The sequence below is a fragment of the Nannospalax galili genome, unplaced genomic scaffold (genome assembly GCF_000622305.1).
Source record: "Nannospalax galili isolate Female #2095 unplaced genomic scaffold, S.galili_v1.0 scaffold41, whole genome shotgun sequence".
NCBI lineage: Eukaryota > Metazoa > Chordata > Mammalia > Rodentia > Spalacidae > Nannospalax > Nannospalax galili.
This window is the reverse complement of record NW_008344991.1, coordinates 1,474,101-1,495,205: the sequence shown is the minus strand read 5'-3', so window position 1 is coordinate 1,495,205 and position 21,105 is coordinate 1,474,101. Positions and strand designations below refer to the sequence as shown.

At 37.8% G+C, this 21,105-nt stretch overlaps 1 protein-coding gene across 2 annotated transcripts in view; it reads right to left on the bottom strand.

Moving 5' to 3' along the window:
- The window catches only part of Tbck (TBC1 domain containing kinase), a 245,798-nt gene that overhangs the window by 149,991 nt on the left and 74,702 nt on the right, over window positions 1-21,105 (bottom strand). For both annotated transcript variants that reach the window (XM_008841262.3, XM_008841261.3), the window contains exons 11-15: window positions 19,271-19,409; window positions 16,588-16,687; window positions 5,924-5,973; window positions 5,625-5,754; window positions 1,000-1,098 (exon numbers count right to left, since the gene is read on the bottom strand). In XM_008841262.3, coding sequence (XP_008839484.1) covers window positions 1,000-1,098; window positions 5,625-5,754; window positions 5,924-5,973; window positions 16,588-16,687; window positions 19,271-19,409 — 518 coding nt within the window. The remainder of the gene's footprint in view (window positions 1-999; window positions 1,099-5,624; window positions 5,755-5,923; window positions 5,974-16,587; window positions 16,688-19,270; window positions 19,410-21,105) is intronic.

Genomic DNA, 21,105 nt, shown 5'->3' with positions numbered 1-21,105 from the left:
TCGGGGAGTCACAGGACCTATATGAGTGTGGACTTTCCATCGAGCTGTAAATGGGGTGGCGGGGGGAGCCCACTCTTCTGTAAATAAACCCCCATCCCCTATGCTCTGTTAGCGAGCCCAATAAACTTGGTAGGATTAAAAAAATTTAAAGAACATAATTATAAAATGTTTTTTTCTTAACTTTTACAAAAACTATTGAGAATTTCATCCATGCATATAAGGTGTTTTGATCAAATCCATGCTCACTCCCTCCCCTCTACCACCTCCCATATCTCCCCATCATTTTTTTCTTTCTTTTTTTTTCTTCTTTCATTTATTTATTTTTATGGGGCTTTTGGCTACTCTAACATTGCCCCCTCTGAAGAGGTAACCCTAAAATCTTTTAAGGATTAGATACAAGCTCCAAAATACTTTTGACACTTTTGGCCTTTGGAACAGAGTAGGTTGCTAAGAGGCCCAAGGACATAGTGAGTTTTAGCCAAGAAACTGGCTACTTTTCTTTGGGGTCTTTTTACCCTAACTGCCTAGCCAATTCCTACCTCCTATTCTTATCACACCATCCTCTGAAGAGGTTACCCAAATTGCCAACAGGGAATCGGGACACAGACCGCTCTGGCTTCTTCTATGCTGAACAGGGATGCAAGGTGAGGCAATTGGAGTACCTTCAGTGGTACTAAAAGACTCCAAAGTTGCATAACTCTTATCTCTATCAGTTTCATGTATTCTTTCTACTTAAAATTGTCAAATATTCTAATCTTCATGTTTGAACATATAATTTTTCTATTAATAATTTAGAAAGTAGATACAAAGCACTATACTTAGGAAAAAAATTAGTTTTTTTCTGAGACAGGGTTTCTATATATAGTCCAGGCTGGCCTTGACCTCATGATTCACTTCAGCCTCCTGACTGTTGGGGAGACAGATATGAATCACCACACTGGGCAGCACTAATTTTTTTCTATGCACTACTCATCAATTCTGATCCCTTTTCTTTCTTACCTCAACTCCCAGAAGAGCAGCCCAGGTTAAACCTCTCATAAGAGGAGGAATGTCAACTCTTGCTTCTTTCCAAATTTGATTTTTTTTATAAGGATAAGCCTATGAAAGGATATAAATTACCAAAAAATTAAAATCATATCAAGCATATTTATCAACCATAGGAAAATGTTGAAAACAATAATTATATAGGAATTGAAACGCATACTTCTGAACTATTGATAGACCCAATTAAAATAGTATAAAGGAAGTTAAAAATCTCTTGAAACAAACAATACTGACAACAACATACCAGAATCTATGGGACTCAGTAAAATTAGCATTAAGAGGGATGTTTATAGAAATTAATTAACATAAAAAGCAGAAACAGTGCACATAATCTGTCACCAGAAAAGCTGAACAAACCAAACCCAAAATTAGAAGTAGTGAAATAATAAACATCAGAACAGACATAAATGAAAAAGTTCAACAAAATAGTAAAAAAATAAATGAAATGAGGTTATTTTTTCCCAAAGAACAAAATGACAAACTCCAAGCTAGACTTTAAAAAGATAGAGAAATGATCCACATAAATAAAATCAGAGCTAAAAGAAACATACTATGACTGACACCACAGAAATACAAGGGACCATTAGAGACCGTTATGAACAACACAATCCCACACATTTCATAAACTGAAGGAAATGGACAAGTTCCTGGGCACATACTCTTTTCAAAGCTAAATAATAAATACATTTTAAACATGAACAGTCCATAATCAAGTCTTCAATATTGAATCCATAGTAGAATCTCAATGTAAAGCCTAGCACTACATGTCTGAATTTTAGCAAACCTATAAAGAAGAATTAATATAAATTCTTCTCAAATTATTTATGAAATGAATAGGAAGAATTCTTCTAAGCACATTCTAGAATATAGCATTATTCTGACACCAAAACTAGGCAAGAAAGCTATGGGCCAATATAGAGATGAATCCCAGTAGATTATGGTGAGCTGGACATAAACTCAAACATTCATGAAATGTGCGCTGGAGGAGTAAGTCTTCGATAGATGGTGTAGGAAAATTGGGTGTCCTCATGCAAAATACTGAAACCAGACTCCTTTTCCTTACTGATTACTAAAACCAACTCAAATTAGATTACAAGTTTAAATATAAGACCAGAAAGTATGAAAGAAGCACTGCAGTATGTTGGAATTAATGAGGATGTTTTTAAAGATAAGATTCCATGGGGCTGGAGAGATGGCTCAGCGGTTAAGAGCACTGACTGCTCTTGTGGAGGACCCGGGTTTGATTCCCAGCACCCACACTGTGGCTACGAACCATCCTTAACTCCAGTTCTAGGGGAATCTGAAGCCCTCTTCTGACTTCCGTGGCATGGCATGACATGCCTGCACTCACATACATGCAGGCAATACACTCATATACATGCAGGCAATACACTCATATACATAAAATTTAAATAATAAATACAATATTTTGAAAAAAAAAGATTCCCAAAACACAATGGATACTTTGCATTAGAGCTACTGTGCAGCAAATGAAACAATCGGCAAGACAAGGACAGTAACAGAACTGCAGAGAAGATGGGCAAATTACACATACAACAAGGAGTTAATATCCAGAATATGTAAGCAATACCCAAAACTCAATAGTTAAAAACTAAATGAATAGGAATAGATCTAAATAGACATGTTAAAAAAGAATATATACAATTAGGCAGTGGGTATATGGGAAAATTGTTCAACATCATTAACGGGCATGCAAAGCAGAAACCACAATGAAGTGCCTCACCTCCTTCCAGCTATAATGGCCACTACCAAAAGACAGGATAAGAAGTGCTATTGAGGATGTGAAGAAAAGGGAGCCTTTGCACACTTGACGGTGAGAGTATGAATTCATACAGCCATTATGGAAAACCTATGAAGGTCCCTCAAAAAATTTAAAACAGACCTAGCTAATTGTATTAGCTACTTTCTTCATTGCTGTGACAGAATACTTCATAGAAACAATTCAAGAGGAAAGACATTTGCTTTGGTTCAAAGATTGGAGGGTACAGTCCATCAGGGTAGCAAAGGCATGTGGTGGTTTACAGGACAGCGGCTATGTGTTATGCAGTGCCAAAAGGAAGCAAAGAGACAAGGGTCAGAAGCAGAGCTGAGCTACAAACTTCAGTCTACTCCCAGTACTCACTTCCTTGGCCCAGGTTGCACCTCCTTAAGGTCCCACAATGTCCTAAAACAGAACCTCCAGCTAGGGTCCAAATGTTAAAGGACATGAGACTGTGTCACTGAGCTCATTCAAACCATGACACTTATGATCTGAGTATGTATGTGAAGGAAATGAAACCAGTATGTCGTCCAGAACACATCTGCACTGCCATGTTTATTGAACCGCTATTCATAGTATACAACAAATAGAATTAACCTATATTCATCAAATTATGAGTAGATCAAGAAAATGTGCCACATGTATGCAGTGGAATATTATTCATCCCCAAAGTATGAGTTCCTGTAATTTCCTGGATGAAACAGGAAAATACTATGATAAGTTAAATATGCCAAGCACAGAAAGACATTCTCACTCACAGGAAATGAAATTTAGAAAAGTAAGGAGGTCTCCTGGAAGTTTAGAGTAGATTATTGGTTACTAGAGGCTAGACAGTAGAGTGGAGAGGGAGGGACAGAAAAGGTTACTCAATGTATACAGCCAGGTCGACAAAATAAACACTAGTGTTCTACTAGAGAATCTGTCTGTAAATAGTGTCCTAGTTTGTTTCTTCATTGTTGTGAAAAAATACTCTGACCAATACCAACTTGGAGAGGAAAGGGTTTATTTGGCTTACTTCTCCTGGGTCAAAGCTCATCAGGGAGCCCAAGGTAAGAACTCAGGGTAGGAACCTGGAGGCAGGAGCTGGAGCACAGACTATGGAAGAATGTTTCTTACTGGCTTGTTCCCCTGGCCCATGCTTAATCTGCTTTTTTGTTGTTGTTGTTGGTTTTTTTTCAGTCTTTTTGAGACAGGGTCTCTCTGTAGCCCAGCTGTCCTGGAACTCACCATGTAGACCAGGCTGGCCTTGAACTCACAGAGATCCACCTGCCTCTACCTCCTGAGTGCTGGGATTAAAGGTGTGCACCACCATGCCTGGCATAATCTGCTTTCTTATGCACCATAGGCCCACCTGCCCAGGGACAGCAACACCCACAGTGGGCTGGGCCCACCCACATCACTCAACAATTGAGAAAATTCCAGGACAGACATGGCTACAGGCCAGTCCAATGGAGGCAGTTCCCCAATTGAGGCTCCCTCAACCCCGGTGTGTCAAGTTGACACTAATGCTATCCAGCACAGATAGGGCACTATATGTTTTTTTTTTTTTTTTTGTCTTTTTGAAGCAGGGTCTCCCTGTAGCTCCAGCTGTTCTGGAACTATGTAGAACAGGCTGGCCTTGAACTCACAGAGATCCACCTGCCTCTGCCTCCCAAGTGCTGGGACTACAGGCATGCGCCACCATGCCCAGCTGCACTATATCTTAAAAGAAAGCTAGAAGAAACAATATTGAGTGTTTTCCCAAACAGAAATGGGAAATGTCTGAAGAAACAGACATGCTTACTCTGACTTAAGAGCAGTATTATGTAAAAATGGGTAGAAACACCACAAGATACCGCATATGTATAGCTGTGTCAATTAAAAAATGATTAAAAGGAAAATAACATCAAGAAAAGTATCTCAAATTATCAGTATCATCTTCCAATCTAGACAGTTCATAATATATTAGTGATAAAATAAAAGTGTTTTGCAATAACTTTCAAAGTATTTACAATACTTGGGTCTGATTTTGTATATATAAACAAACGAATGGATACCTAATCACCTCCAAAAGTTTAGTAATATAAAAAAACAGGCGCTCAGTCGACCTGTTTCAATCATTCCTATCTGTTTCATGGCCTGGAAGGATTATAAGTAATGACAGGGAAAAGCAGAAGGCTAGTCTTGTATGGATACAAGAAGAAAATGTAGATAAAAAACACTGTGAAATTCTAGTAATATAGAAAGTATTTGAGGAGTATAAGCTGCTGTAACTTCCTGTATACATAGTATATTAATGTGTCCTTTTACAAATTTGTGTTTTAGAAGAGATTTCTAGAAGATAATTATTAGAGTATAGCTCAGGTACCTGATAAATTTCTTGAAATTGCTTTGCAAAATGGTTCAGATCTGTTCTAGAAAGAGTTCCAATTTCAGTCTCAATGTGCCTGTGCTGGATTTTTAATGATGTGCATATATATATATATATTTTTTCATTCCTGGTAGAGGTAACCAGCTGTAGTATTTTTGTTGACTAATTATATTTGTTGATTAATTATATTATATACTCTATTAATTTCTCTGCACCAATATTGGTACTTTTTCCTATTAATTTTAAGTTTTCTTGAAAAATTATGTTAATTCTTTGTAGAAGATGATTTTTCACATATCTTGAACTTTGACCAATTTTATAATTTAAATAAGTTAATCAGAAAAGAGGTCCTAAGAATGACCTTTCTCATGATATAAAGACTCTTAACAGTAGTTTTCAGGGAAGACTCAGAAAATGTATCAATAACACGTAACATGTTGGAATCCCTACCTTCAACAGCCTATCAAAGAGAATAATTCTGTGTAGTTGATACTCTGTATCCCTCTCTCTAATGATTAGAGGGAGGGTAGCAGCTGCAGACAACTCATTACTGCTGTTCGAATGAGGTAAATTAGACTGGCTGTAAAAGAGCAAAGAAGCAAAATATTGACAAAGACACAAAATGCTAACAAATCAATTACTTTCTAAAACTTTTATTTAGAAAGCCTTTTCAGGTGAAAACACATATTTTGTACTAATCTAAAATAAACAGAAAATAAACTAAAGTCAAATGGGATGCATGTACTTACTCATCTTCAAGTAATGGATAAAATGCTTCTCCACCAACATCTTTTAATCTCTGTGAATTAAAAAACAGAAATCTATGCATGATCATGTTGGGCAGCAACAGCAATGTCTATTTAAAAGGAAAAGTAATGTAAAATTACAAATTCATAAAGGTGTCAAAAATATAATCAGAATCTAAAAACTACTTTGTTTCATAAACATGCAAACACACCATGCTTCTACTGATCAAAGTTTAACTACAGAGAGTTTCCAACTTCTTGTCTTTAGGTATCATTCCTAAATGCTAGACATTTTCCCAAACACACCCAAAACCACTACCCTAACTAAGTTGCCAAAAGAAGCAACTGCTAGACGGTGGGAGGAGGAAGAGTCAGTTTTCCTTACTGGTGTGATATTGGTAGCCGACCAGACTCCAAAGGATGGACCCACACCTAAGAGCACTTGAGAAACACAGATTAGACTCAATAGGCCTTAAAAAAAAAAAAAAAAAAAAAAAAGACAAATAGCCAGGCAAGGTGGCACATGCTTTTAATCCCAGCACTTTCTAGGCAGAGGCAGGTGGATCTCTGTGCATTCAAGGCCAGCCTGGTCTACATAGTGAGTTCCAGGGCAGCTGGAACTGTCTCAAAAAGACAATAAATTAAATAAATAAAGAAAGAAAATAAAAAGACAAACAATAATAGAGGACATGAATTGCAGGGGCAGGGGATAGGATGGGGATGGAGAAGGGAGAGGGAGACTCTGAATATGATCAAAATACATTGTATAAAATAAAAAGAAGTAAAGATGGCTAAGAAGCATCTTAAAAAGGGTTCAACATCACTAGTAATTAGGGTAATTAGGGAAATGCAAATTAAAACCACTTTAAGATTTCACCTTACCCCATCAGACTGGCTAAGATCAAGAGAACAAATGATACCAAATGTTGGAGAGGATGTGGGGAAAGGGGAACACTCATCCACTGCTGGTGGGGCTGCAAACTGGTTCAACCCCAATGGAAAGCAGTGTGGAGAACTCTTAAAAAACTACAAATGAACCTACCATTTGACCCAGCTATACCACTCCTTGGCATGTACCCAAAGAATTCATCCTATTACAGAGACATTTGTACATCCATGTTTGTTGCTGCTCTTTTCACAATAGCTAAGAGACAGAAGCAACCTAAGTGTCCCTCAATTGATGAGTGGATAGTGAAAATGTGGTTCATTTATACGATGGAGTTCTACTCAGGAGTAAAGAAAGATGAAATCATGAAATTTGCAGGTAAATGGGTGGAACTAGAAACTGCTATACTAAGTGAAGTAACAGACTCAGAAAACAAACAAACAAAAAACAAAACGACGTATGTTTTCCCTCATATGTGGATCCTAGCACCAAATCCTGAAAAGTGATTATGTATCCAGAGAAAACTACAGGAACCAGGATAATGAAAAGGAACCACGGAGGTAAAGGGGGGAAAAAAAAAGAATCTAAAAGAAAAGAACTATAGGAAACAGCCATTAATAAGGGCGATATGGATAAAAATGGGGTTATTTTAAGGGGATTGGAGGAGGGAAGGTTATACAATGAACCTAGGGGTTAAGGGGAAAGAAGCTCAAGAGAGGTGGGACCATAGGAGAAGGGTATTATTAAGGGAGAAATGGGAAAAATGGGGGCACCTTAAATGGGGAAACCATGGTGGAAGGTTTAGACAATGTGAGAGATAAATAATGCCTAGCTAGTTTAAAAAACCCAGAGGGAACCATATTAGTCCAACAACCTACTGACAAATTATACATACAACTAGATCAAAGAATATATGTCTAGGCAAGGTTTATCTGAGAACGTTTGGTCTTTGCCCAAGCTTTATCTACATGGCACATGGTAATTAAAAGTACCAGACTGGTGGAATTAATCTTCTTGGATGTTTAAGTCATACTTTGTGGCCTATACTAGTTTGGTCAGAGGGACACAAAGGACAGTTTTTGTTCCTTTTCCTCTTAGGTCAACTAAGTTCCAGGGGACTATGAGCATCTCTCAAAATGTCCTGTAACTGTGGTGAGTCACCTGTCCTCTTGATCAAAGAGGCCATGGAGATCCCACTTGATGGACTTGAACCAGTGTCCAATCTACAAAGAAGAGAGTCAACACAGCACACATGCTTCCAAGCAAAGCCAGCCATGGTCAAGCAGGACTTTTGACTTATCTTCACATAGATGGAACTGATAAAAGAAAGGAGCCAGGGGCTCCTCCCAAGCCCATGTGACCCTTGAGGAACAGATCCTCAAATGACCTTAAGAGTGAAAATAAATTGGTTTATCTGGACCAATTGTAGGGTCTTAAACACCCAAAAGGAAAGTATAACCAAAGATTAAAGGGGTCAATATAATTTTTTAAGAGTCCATATGTATAGCTAAAGGCTACATAATAAGAAACAATGCCAGATAGGAGATACCTTCCTTTGAGTTATTGGCCAGGGTGGTCCAATAACTGTAACCCAGCATAGAACTTGGGTGACAGTAACCCAAGACACATATAAATATCTAAGTGTTAATAGCATTAAAAATGTATGAAACAATATATTCTAAAATGAAATGGAGATCTTTTTTAAAGGTTAAAAACTCATTCAGTTTTATGTCTTACAGGGCTTATACTGAGTTCAATATTGTATAACTGTATTAACTCAATTGTGAACCTAGAAACTTGCAGCCACTTGTGAAAGAGATGTACTCTTGCTCTGGGGTGTGTTACTGAATATGTTAAATCTGTAGTGAAATGCTTCTAATCATGTAGTTATTAAGAATTTAAAAAAATAATGATAAAAAATAATAATTCTTCAAAGCATAAAAATTTGCTCCTTAATAATTAGTAGAGGTGATAACCATTACCACTGAAATCTACCTGATGACTTTATATTCATATTCAGGTGTCAAGGATCTGACTGTAACTGATTGTAATCGACTGTGACTAGTAATAATCAGATACATAGAGATTAAAGACACGTGTGCAAAGATCTAAGCCTTAGTAGCATTAAAAATGTAGCAAACAGCATATTTTAAACTGAAATGGAGATCTTTTTAAAGGTTAAAAGCTCATTCAATTTCATGTCTTACAGGGTCTATACTGAGTTCAATATTGTGTAACTGTATTAATTCAACTGTGAACCTAAAAATTTACAGCCACTTTTGAAAGAGATGTATCCTTGCTCTGGAAATTGTTATTGAGTATGTGGAAGCTGTAATGAAATGCTTCTAATCGTGTGGTTATTAAATTTAAAAAATGCTTTATATGAAAAAATTATTGAATAAATAAAAATATTTTCAAAAAGTTAAGTAACATTGTTAGATTGGTCCATGTGGAGAAATCAGTTGTCTTCATAATTATACACAAGATAATTAGAATAGCATTTTAAAATATTTTGAAGTATGAGCAGGGCATACTGGTGCACGCCTTTAGTCCCAGCACTTGGGAGGTAGAGGCAGGTGGATCTCTGGGAGTTTAAGGCCAGCCTGGTCTACTTAGTTCTAGGCCAGATATGACTATAGGGAAACCCTGTCTCAAAAAGACAAAAAAAAATAGTATATTTACTTGTACAGTTTTTACCTAAAAAAGAAACAAGCCATTGTTAACTCATGTTTTGGTTAAGAGGAATCAGAGCAATGTGTTTACTTGCTAATTTAAACAGAGTTCTGTATATTCCAGCCTCTGGAACTTGCCATATAGATGGAGGATAAGTTTCAATTTCTGATTGTCCTCCCTCCATTCCTGTGACCTTGAATTTCTGTTTCTACCTCCACTAGCATGCTGGGATTATAGGCATGCTCATGCTCACCATGTCACCACACCACATCCAGTACTTAGTTTTCTTTCTTTGTCTTTCTTTCTCTCTTTTTTAAAGAAGTGTTAAATTGTGCTTAAAGACATCCTAAATCAATTTTTTTTTTGAGACATGCTCTCACTACAAAGCCCTCGGGGTTGGCTTCTAACAGAGTTCTGCCTGTCTCTGCCTCCCAAGTGCTGAGATTTAAGGCTTTGCACCACCATGTGCAGCCTAAATCATGCAGGTCTTACTCATCAGCCTGCCACACTACACCTTTATCAAAAACAGATACCATCCAAAACTTTTCTGACATCCTTATTTTTTACTGCTCTGGCTTACTGAATTTGAAACAAGTTCAATATCATTTCCTTTAAGGCTTAATTCATCCTTCTGGACTTGAGAAACACAGCAAGCAACACTTGTACTTATCTAAACCCTGAAGATGTTTATTTTTCACCCAAGAAATTTTGGAGTTCAACCAGAGACCCATTTTCATGAATAACTATGTTGATGGGGAAGTACACATCCATGGATATCTTGTAATGGAAGCCCAGTGTAACCCTTAGTCATGTTGTGGACATGCTACAGAGAGCTCATGCAGTAGCTAGTTCCTTTCTGTTTCCCCACAATTTGTCACCCTAGAGTCTCTGCTTTTTCTCTCCAAGGAGACTGGGCTCCACACAGGTGGAACTGAAGCCCCTTTGAGGGTCCTGTGGGCCCCCTTGCAAAACTGTGCATTCTTCTTCTCGAATGTCCACAATCTGGGGCTGGAGAGATGGCTCAGCAGTTAAGAACACTGAATATTCTTGCAGAAGGCCCAGGTTCAAATCCCAGCACCCACACAGAAGCTAACAACTGTCTGTAACTCCAGTTCGAGGGAATCCGACAACCTCTTCTGTCCTCTGCGGTCACTGCACAACATAGGTGCGCTTACCTACATTCAGGCAATACATGCATACACATAAAATAAAAATAAAAATATTTTTTTAAATGCCCACAATCTGATTGCTGAGACTAGTATTCATTTTCATGCAGCAAGATGGAACCCAGTGCTGTGTACTTACTAGATAAGCATTCTGAACCAAGCTACATTCCTAGCCCATTTTCATCTTTAAAGAATAAAAATCAAAAATAGGATGGGCTGGGACTGGAGAGATGACTCAGCAGTTAAGAGAACTGAATGGTCTTGCAGAGGACCTGGGTTTGAATCCCAGCACAACACAGCAACTAAAAACTGTCTGCAAAACCAGTTCCAGGAGAATTGATGCCCTTTTCTGACCTCCATGGGCATTGCATGACACAGGCGCACTTACATACATGCAGGCAATACACTTATAAAATAAAAATAATAAATATTTAAAAAAATCGGATGGGCTGATGAATGCCTGGGGGGAGACAAACACGCAAACAGATAACGTATTTATTAGAGAACCTAGATCAGGAGCTAGCACACTACATTCACACAGGGTTGAAGGAGGCAAGCACAGAGAATAGTTTAGCAACCTGGGACTCCACTTAGTTTGGGCTATGCACACATATTTTTTCTAATAAGGCACCTGGAGGTTTGAGAACCTTAACTGCATGTACTATGCACAAACATACTTCTGCAAAAAAAAAAAAATGCGTTTAGCAGCCTGTTAGCAACCTAGGACTCATCTGCATTGAGCTGCATGCATACCTCTTTGAATAATGAAATGTTTCTCCTCTCCTCAACAACCATCAAACTTGGATGATTTCTTCTCAAATGTATGATCCAGCCTAGACTATTTTTGGTTACATGTACAATAAAGCAAACTGTATCCTCAAAGTGAGCTTTCAAAGAGAATCCCCTATTTACCAACCTTATGCTTTAATTGGGTGAACATATTAAAGTCAAATTTGCCTAAGGTTAAATTAAAAAATAATGGACTAAGTTGTGTGAGGTGGTACACTCCCAGTACTTGGGAGGCAGAGGTAGGTGAATCTCTGTGAGTTTGAGGCCAGCCTGGTCTACATTGTAAGTTCCAGGCCAGGTGGGGCTACAGTGAGACCCTATCTCAAAAAGACAAAATAATAAAAACATAATAATAATGGACTAGCTGAGCGTGGTGGTGTACTCCTTTAATCCGAGCACTGGGGAGGCAGAGGCATCTCTGTGAGTTTGAGACCAGCTTGGTCTCCATAGCAAATCCAGGAAAGCTGTGGCTACAGGAGACCCTGTCTCAAAAAAAAAAACAAACAAAAAACCTAATGTATTACTTACTTTTCTGTTGCTGTGACAGAAACACCATGACCAAGGGAACTTATAAAAGGAAGAGTTTATTTAGCTTATGCTTCCAAAGGGGCAGGAGTTAGTCCATCACGATGGAGAGGCATGCTGGTAGGAGTGGCTGGAGGAGGAACAGAAGTTAAGCTCTCACATCTTTAAGCAGGCACAGGATACAAGAGAGGAACTGGAGATCCAGCAAGGCTTAAGACCTCTCTAAGCTGCCCCCAGTGATATGCTTCTTCCAGCATGGCCACACCTTCTAAGACCTCCCAAAACAGCAGTGCCAACTGGGGACAAAATGCTCAAATACTTGGAGCCTATGGGGAACACTCTCATTAAGACTGCCACAACTAACTAATAACTCACAAGTCTATAATGAAAAGATGGGGCAAAAATATACAATGTAGTTTCAAGAGAAAAAGAGCACTAGAGGAAGCCTAATATTATAGCCAGAGCATGTGCTGAAAGAAAGGTTGCAATTGCTATGGAGATTAGTGCCATTAAGGGGATACCTCCTGCTCTTCATGGAACAATGGGCAGGGTACTATCAGAGCAAGAACCCACCCAGTTAAACTTCCAACTTATATTTTATTTTATTATTTTTTATTTTATTTATATGTATGTATGTATTGCCTGCATGTAGGTAAGTGCACCCGGGTTGTGCAGTGCTCATAGAGGACAGAAGAAGCTGTTGGATCCCCTGGAACTGGAGTTATGGACAGCTGTTAGCTGACAAGTGGGTGCTGGGATTTGAACCTGGGTCTTCTGCAGGAACAGCCAATGTTCTTAACTGCTGAGCCATCTCTCCAGCCCCTAAACTTCCAACTTATAAAAGGAGAAAGCTTAGTAGGTTTCTTCCTCCCAGAAAGCAATTGCTTCAATGTACAAAGCTGCTCCTAATGTGATAGAGGGCATGAGAGTTTAAAGGCCTGTGCCACCATGCCTGGCTTTCACCCCACTTTTAATTTGTTCTCTCTGCTTTGTGTTTAAGGTTGAAAATGTGATCTCTCAGCTTCCTGCTCCTATTACCATGTCTGCCTATTGCCATAGCCCTGCCATTATGGTCTCTCCTGTTGGAACCACGAGACCAAAACAAATCCTTCTTTTCATATGTTCATTTTAGTTATGGTATTTTATTACACCAACAAAAAGGCAACTAATACAACACTCTGTTTCCTTCCAGCTTGCAGATGGCCACTGCAGAACTACCCAGCAACAATAATAACATCAATGAATATACAGACATTAAAAACAAAATTGTTTAGACAGCCTGAGAGCGCAGGTTCCGACTCCATCTGTGTACTGTGATCTCAGCAGACTGCCAGAAAGTGCCTGTTCCCGCCTCCCTCTGGCATAGGGGCTGAGAATCCAAGGGACTGCCTGAGAGTGCCCGGATCCTGCCTCCACACAGTGATAAGAGTTATGCAATTTGGGAGTCTTTTAGATAGAACCACTGAAGGGGTACCCCAATTGCCTTACCCTGCTGACCCTGTTCAGCATGGAAGAAGCCAAAGCAGTGTGCGTCCAGATTCCCTATCCACAAGTTGGGTAACCTCTTCAGAGTATGGTGTTGATAAGAATGTAAAAAGACCCCAAAGAAAAGTAGCCAGTTTCTTGGCTAAAAGTCAAAATGTCCTTGGGCCTCTTAGCAAAATACTCTGTTCCAAAGGTCAAAAATGTTGAAAGTATTTGGAAGCTCTTATCTAGTCCTTAAAAGATTTTAGGGTAACCTCTTTAGAGGGGGGAATGTTAGAGTAGCAAACATTAAAAAAAAAAAAAAAAAAGAGTACATGAAGTTACCAGAAAAAAGTGATGTGATGGGGAGATATGGGAGGAGCTGGAGGGGAGGGAGTGGCATGGATTTGATCAAAACATTTTATATGCCTATATGAAATTCTCAATAAATTATTTAAAAATAAAAAATAATAGAAAAGCAAAAGAAAACAAAACAAAATTGTTACATAAAATAAAACTTAAATGTTATATCTATTGTATATTTAGGAAATAAACCTCAGTATTTTATAGATACCAGCTCTCTATAAATTATTCTATAAATTCAATGCAATTTCAATAAAAATTCAGTATTTTCTGAAATTCTAAGTGATTATAATGGTTAATCAGGATTTCAGTTTTACTGGATTGAAAGATGTCTAGGAAATTAGTAAAGCACACTGATGGTTGTTTCTCTGAGAGTGTTTCCAGAGTTGATATGCATGTGGATCAGTGAGCTGAGAGAAGCCCCATGCTAAATGTGGGCAATACCATCCAACAGGGGATTGGATGGAACAAAATGTGGAAGAGGGGGGATCACCCAGTCCGTGTAAGATCTACCCTTTTTGAACCAGTGTTCTTTTTGGTTTTTTGTTAGTTTTAGGGGTGTGTATGTGTGTGTGTGTGTGTGTGTGTGTGTGTGAGAGAGAGAGAGAGAGAGAGAGAGAAGAGAAGGATTTGATTATGGAATGGGTGTGAAATAAGAGGACAACTTTCAGGAGTTTGTTTCCTCCTTCAATCATGGGATCAAGTTGAGTCATCAGACTTGTGGAGCAAGTCCTTTTAACTAATGAGCCATCTTGGCTGCATTGCTGCTGTTTTTACTTCAACATCAGACTCCATCTTCTTCAGCTTTTATTGTTATTGACTGGCATTTTTACATTTATTTATTTATGTATTTATTTTATTATCCATCCATCCATCCATCCATCCATCCATCCTCTATTTATTCATCTGTGCATATAAATGTATGGGTGTGTACATGCCAAAGTGCACATGTGGGGGCCAGAGGACAACTTTTGAGTCAGTTCCCTCCCTCTACCACCTGTGTCCTGGGGATCAAACCCCAGTCATCAGGCTTAGTGACGAGCAACTTTACCCACTGAGTCATCTTGTGACTCTCCTGTGAGCTTCCAAGTCTTCAGCCTTGAACAGATGCTGCATTTTGGGTGTTTCTTGTTCTGAAGCTACCAGCCTTTTGGACTAAGTGGCCACTGGTTTCTCTGACTTTCTGGCTTGCAGATGACCACTGAGGAACTGTCCAGCCTCAGATCATGTAAGTCAATGTAATAAATCCCTTTTCTATACTTACATATTCCTTGTACTAGTTTTGTTACTTCAGAGACGTTGGTTAATAGAATGATTATAAAAATCAACAGAGTGAGCAAGAGGTTAAAGAGCTCTTACTCTATTATGAAGTTAATACATTCAGAACTTTACCATGCTACAAGTCCAGATCTATATAAAACTACAACTCAATACGCTAACTTTAGTGTTAATTCACTAAGGTTAAACAAAAAGGCCCAGAGATCAGAATAGAAAAGTCCACAAATACGTTCATGAATATATGAAAAAAGTAAACTGCTGATAAAAAACAAAGTATTTAATGTATGAATCAAGACAAGGAGTTATTTTTTTGTGAAATACATCCAATGTTGGATGTCTTCTTTACAACTACCTTAAAATAAATTCCAGATGGATTAAAAAACTAAATGTGAAAAAACTTAAATATTTTAGAATACAGGAAAATAGTGTTAAAATATTCATAAACTTCAGATAATTTGAAATAAGTTCAAATAAGCAACTGTATCAAATAAAATGCATGTCATTATGAATGAAGATATTGATAAAAATGTGTCATTCTATTTATTAAAAAGACAACTTCAAAAAATTAAGGTGGTATAGCAAGGTGGATCCGCAGGAAAAGGTGCCTGTCACAAAGCCTGACAACCTGAGTTCAATACCCAGGAGCTACAAAGTAGAAGGAGAAAACCAATTCCTACAACTTGTCTTCTGACCTCTACACATGTACATGGCGCGCGCACACACACATACACACAAATAAATAAATGTACAAAATTTTTTTTAAGAATCAAGAAAAACAACCAGATTTAAAGATATTTGCATGAATTGCAGCCAGCAAAAACACAATATTTAGATTATATTTTTAGAAGTCCTTAAATCAGTAAGAACTCTTCCACAAATAACAAAACATATATACTTGTAACTTGCAGAAAGGATAAGCAAATTGAGAATAACTAAAAAATGTGAGAAATTCACAGTTACATTATAATTAGGTAATTTAGTATTGTGCCATTTTATAATACTGAATCTGATTAACAAGGATTATTTTGAATTTAATAATATCAAGTAGTGTTGCAGGCCTTTAGTCCCATCCCAGTACTTGGAAGCCAGAGGCAGGCGGATCTCTGTGAGATCAAGACCAGCTTCGTCAGCATAGCAAACTCCAGGCCAACTGGGGCTACAAAGAGATCCTGTCTCAAAAAGACCAAATAATAATAATAATAATAATAATAATAATAATAATAATGATGATAATGATAATAATATAAAGAATTACTGACTAGATAAATAGGTACACTTACTCAATAATGGTGAAAAATGTACTGATAAAATAATCTTTGTGAGTAGTTAGATGGCAAGTATTAAAGGTGAATCTATACAAGTGCTGTTTTCTAGAAATTTTACTCTGGGCATATCCCCTACAGAAACTCTCACTTATGAAGAAATCAGGCAGGAATACAGGAATACAAAATGTTGTATGTTATCTTTAAGGTTTTAATTTTTAAAAAACCTCCAAAGCAGATTTGGCAGACTGTCATCCTTACGTTTCTTAGCTGGCATAAAGATAATGTCACAGTGGTATCATCTAAGAGTGAGCTTCTGTCTCGGCCTTGTCCAAAACTTTCACCATCTTCAAAGAGAAAACTGAAAGAGTTTTTTTTAAAAAGACAGTTGTTAAAATGATCATTAAAAAAATCTTTGACTTTCTCTCCCTCTCTCTCTCTCTCTCTCTCTCTCTCTCTCTCTCTCTCTCTCTATTGAGCTTTTGCAAGTTCATACAACAGTTCTGACAACTATGCCTCCCCCATCCCCTCCCCGATCAACAATCAGTCTCAAATAGTTCTCAGTCTAGTGCTGGCCTGCCACCCATTTCTCTCTTCCCTTCTGGGCTCAACTAAGTTGAGATGGGTCTTCTGGGAAATAAAAACTTCCTATCACAAACCTTTCATCAAGAAGAAATAAATTTAAACTGGACACTTAATTTTGAAAAACAATTCCAACATGTTGGCACATGTCTGGAATCCCAGTACTTGGGAGGTGTAGGTAGGAGGATCAAAGTTCAAGGACAGCCTCAGTTACAAGGTGAGTTCAAGGCTAGCATAGGCTATATGAGACTTTTTCTTTTAAGAAAATGATTTAAAAAACGCAACTGCTAAATGAAATTTCTCTAAACAAGGTTAACCTTTATATATATTTTGATTTGGTATAAATCTGGTAGACATTTTGTCCTAATTAGTTTTAACTGTTAATGTGATACAGCTAAGTCATCTGAGAGATGACTAGATCAGATTGGCCTGTGGGCAAGTCTGTGGGGACTATCTTGATTGTTTATTTATGCTAGAGGGCCCAGCTCATGGTGGGTGCCATCCCTAGGCAGGTAGTCCTCAACTTAGTAAGTATAAGCTGGCCTGTGAGGCAGCTAGCTAACAGCACCTTCCATGGTTCTTTCTGTACTTCTCTGCTGTGAAGTTAGTTCCCTGGTCAAAGGTAATAAGGTATGGGATAGCAAGCAATTCTGCCTTCAGTTCTGGCCTTGACATCCCTCAATGATGGACTTCAACCCAGAGTTATAAGTTAAAATAAACCTTTCCACCACTAAGTTGCTTTTGGTCAAGATATTTGTGAGAGCAAGCCAAATGAAACTAGAACATACACATAAAGCATTTCGGAAACCCAAGGGTGTCACTTCATGCACATTCAATGATACAATGACTGTCTTCATGTTGTTTAAATGTGCTTCTGTGAAAATTTATGTAGGTGGAAAACTACAAGGAGAGGAAGAATAAGCACAATGGTGGATAATGTCTCAGGGAAAGAATAACAAATGCCTGAAATTTGGTTTAGAGTTTCGGAAACTTTTAAGAATCTATATATCATTTGAACCATTGTTTCAATTTTCTATAATTTATTTCTGATTTTAGACAATTCAATGGATGAGTGGTATAACTAAGATTAACACCTAAAAACTGTTTAAAGAGTAAAGAAAGAGCTGGTGATACATCTTAGCAGAGTATTTACCTAGCACCATGTGCAAGGTACTGGGTTTGAAAACCAGCACAGAAAAAAAAAATGGGGCTGGGGGCATTGTCAATCTGTCATGGAGAAGGGGAGAGGTCAGGAGGCCCCACCTTAACCAAGTACATAAAAGTAGTTAATGGAGAAAATATTTTTTTAAAGAAAGAAAAATTAAAAAGGGGAAAGGTAGAAGACTAATAATGGTGTATCCAAACAACTAATCTAAAGATTTAACAGGAAAATGATGATGATCAGATAATTTCTCAAGTTACCTATTGTGGTGCTTTAAATGAAAACTGTCCCCAGAGGCTCATGTATTTGAATACTTGGTCCCTAACACATGAACACATGTATTGAACACTTGGGGGCATATTTTAGAGAGGTTATGGAAGGTGCAGCCTTACTGGAGGAAGTAGATTACTGGGGGTAGGCTTTGAAGGTTTATAGCCTGGCTCCACTTCCTATTCTCTGTTTCCTTTGTTCAGATGAGACTGTGATTGCTCTGCCTCCTGCTCCTCATGTCACCTTCTCCCTGACATGAAAGACTACACTTCTAGAACAGTACACTAAAACAAATTCTTCTATAAGTTGTTATTAGTCATGGTACTTTATCATGGCAACAGAAAAGTAACTAACATACCTACAATGATCAAATCTGTCCTAGATTATGAAATTAAAATTTTAGAGCTCAAGGAATTCACACCCATTTTTCTATATGAATAGCAATGTTATAGTGTCTTCAATATCACTGCTTTTCATTAATGTTATTAATTTTTATAATAAAGCTAATTATTTTTAAAAGATATTTATTTGCCAGGCATAGTGGCAAACACCTTTAATCCCAGAACTTGGGAGACAGAGGCAGGCAGATCTCCGTGAGTTCGAGGCCAGCCTGGTCTACATAGTGAGTTCTAGGTCACCTGGGGCTACAGGGAAACCCTGTCTTAAAAAGACACAAACACACATACACACACATAAAAAAATTAAAAAGATAATATTTAAAAGCAATAAAAAAATGTTGATAGGAACTCTGCAATTTCAAACTTTAACCGATCAAACAAAGTGTTCAAAATTTCAGACTGGAACAAAGAGTTCCAGTTGCTTCCAAATTCACATAGTTAGAATTAGAACGTCTACCAAGAGAAAAGAAATTAAAATTGAAAGAATCAACCTTTTTTTTTCTTTGCTATTAGAAGAAATTTCTTTACTCACTTGGGGAGTGTGCAGATAGGTGGTTTGGATCGAATGATTTCCTTGTTTATAAGTTCTTTCTCCAAGTCACCTCCAGCCAAACACCAAAGATAGTAAACTTCTTCAATAGATCTTTCTGCCAGGTAATCACTGTTTACACCTATTAATGGTAAATTTAAAAAATGCCATTGAAGTTTCTGTCTTTATTAATAGCTGATAGTAGTAATAGCTGACATTCTGAAGAAGTAAATCGAACAGATTATCAGTTCTGTATGTATATAAGGAATTTTCAAGTTGCCACTTCACCTAAAAATAAAACAGAAGAGACTGAAAATAATCAGGAATCCTCCTGAGAACTGTAAGAGAGGCCAGGACAAGGGACAAATTACTGCCCCGAGGTCAGAGAAGCAGACAGGAGAATGCTAAGAGTTTCAACCTACTGGAGCAGAAAAAAGTTTGAGGAACCAGAGCTGGGGTAGAAAAAGTTGAACTGTAATCAGTGAGCTGCTGCAGGTACAGTGTGAACAAGTATGAGGCCCTGAAACTCCAGGGGGACTGAAGTCATAGGGCATCAGCACTTCTGTAAATGTTATTGACAAGAGACTGCCTAGTTCTTCACTGTAAATACTGAAGAAGTCTATCCTTGTGTTTCTGGAGTGGGAGGAGGATATAGAACCAATCTGAAATGCCAGAGCATTACTTCCTTCTTTGCAAGGCAATTCCCTCAGGAAAAGTTAGAGCCTAACTAATGCAGTAGTAGGGCATGGAAGAAGGAAAACATCTTATGGCCTATGAGTAGGGTTCAATGTTCTTCTGTCCTTAGGTGAAATAGGAAGGCTAGGATGGGCTGGTGGTATGTTGCTTCCTTGCATGCAGATAAGTCATGACCTGCTGATTCTGACTCATTTTTTTTAACAGGTTAAAGTCATCCTAAAAGTGGTTTGTGAATAAAAACAGTCAAGTGGTGGAGCTTGTTGCAACTCTAGCACTTCTTCCTGCATTCCAAATGGAATGTGAAGTGCTACTGCAGTGTCTTTCTGGTCAAGAAAAAATTCTGTTCCTAAAAGAAACGGTCACTCTAAACAGATTTCTACTGGGACCCTCCTGTTAGTCAACTTCTATACAAGCCTTCCTCCTATAGCAGGAGAAGCCAGGAAAGGGAAAAATCTGAAAGACCTCCCCCACACCCATATAAAAAGCTATACAACTAGAATTTCTATCTTCTACGTTTAGAAAGAAATATGGGCAGGAAAAAATAACACAAAAGAAACGGTCACTCTAAACAGATTTCTACTGGGACCCTCCTGTTAGTCAACTTCTATACAAGCCTTCCTCCTATAGCAGGAGAAGCCAGGAAAGGGAAAAATCTGAAAGACCTCCCCCACACCCATATAAAAAGCTATACAACTAGAATTTCTATCTTCTACGTTTAGAAAGAAATATGGGCAGGAAAAAATAACAAAAAAAAAAAAAAAAAAACAAAAGAAAACAACAAAACATATGTGCATAGGCAATCAATAGAAATGATCCTTTCCTTCTGCTTCAAGGCAGAATATAATGGTATGGACTTCCTATCAGTAATATAATTTTAAGACCATTTATAATAAATTATATGGAGCATTAATAACTTGGAGGAAAAATCTGAGTGAATTTTATTTTATTAATTAATTTATTTTTGAGACAGGGTCTCCCTGTAGCCCCAGCTGGCTTTGAACTCACTGTGTAGACCAGGCTGGCCTTGAACCCACAGAGATCCGCCTGCTTCTGCCTCCTGAGTGCAGAGATTAAAGGTGTGCACCACCACACCTAGTGAGTGAATTATATTTTAAATACTTCCAGAATCATCTCTCTCTTTT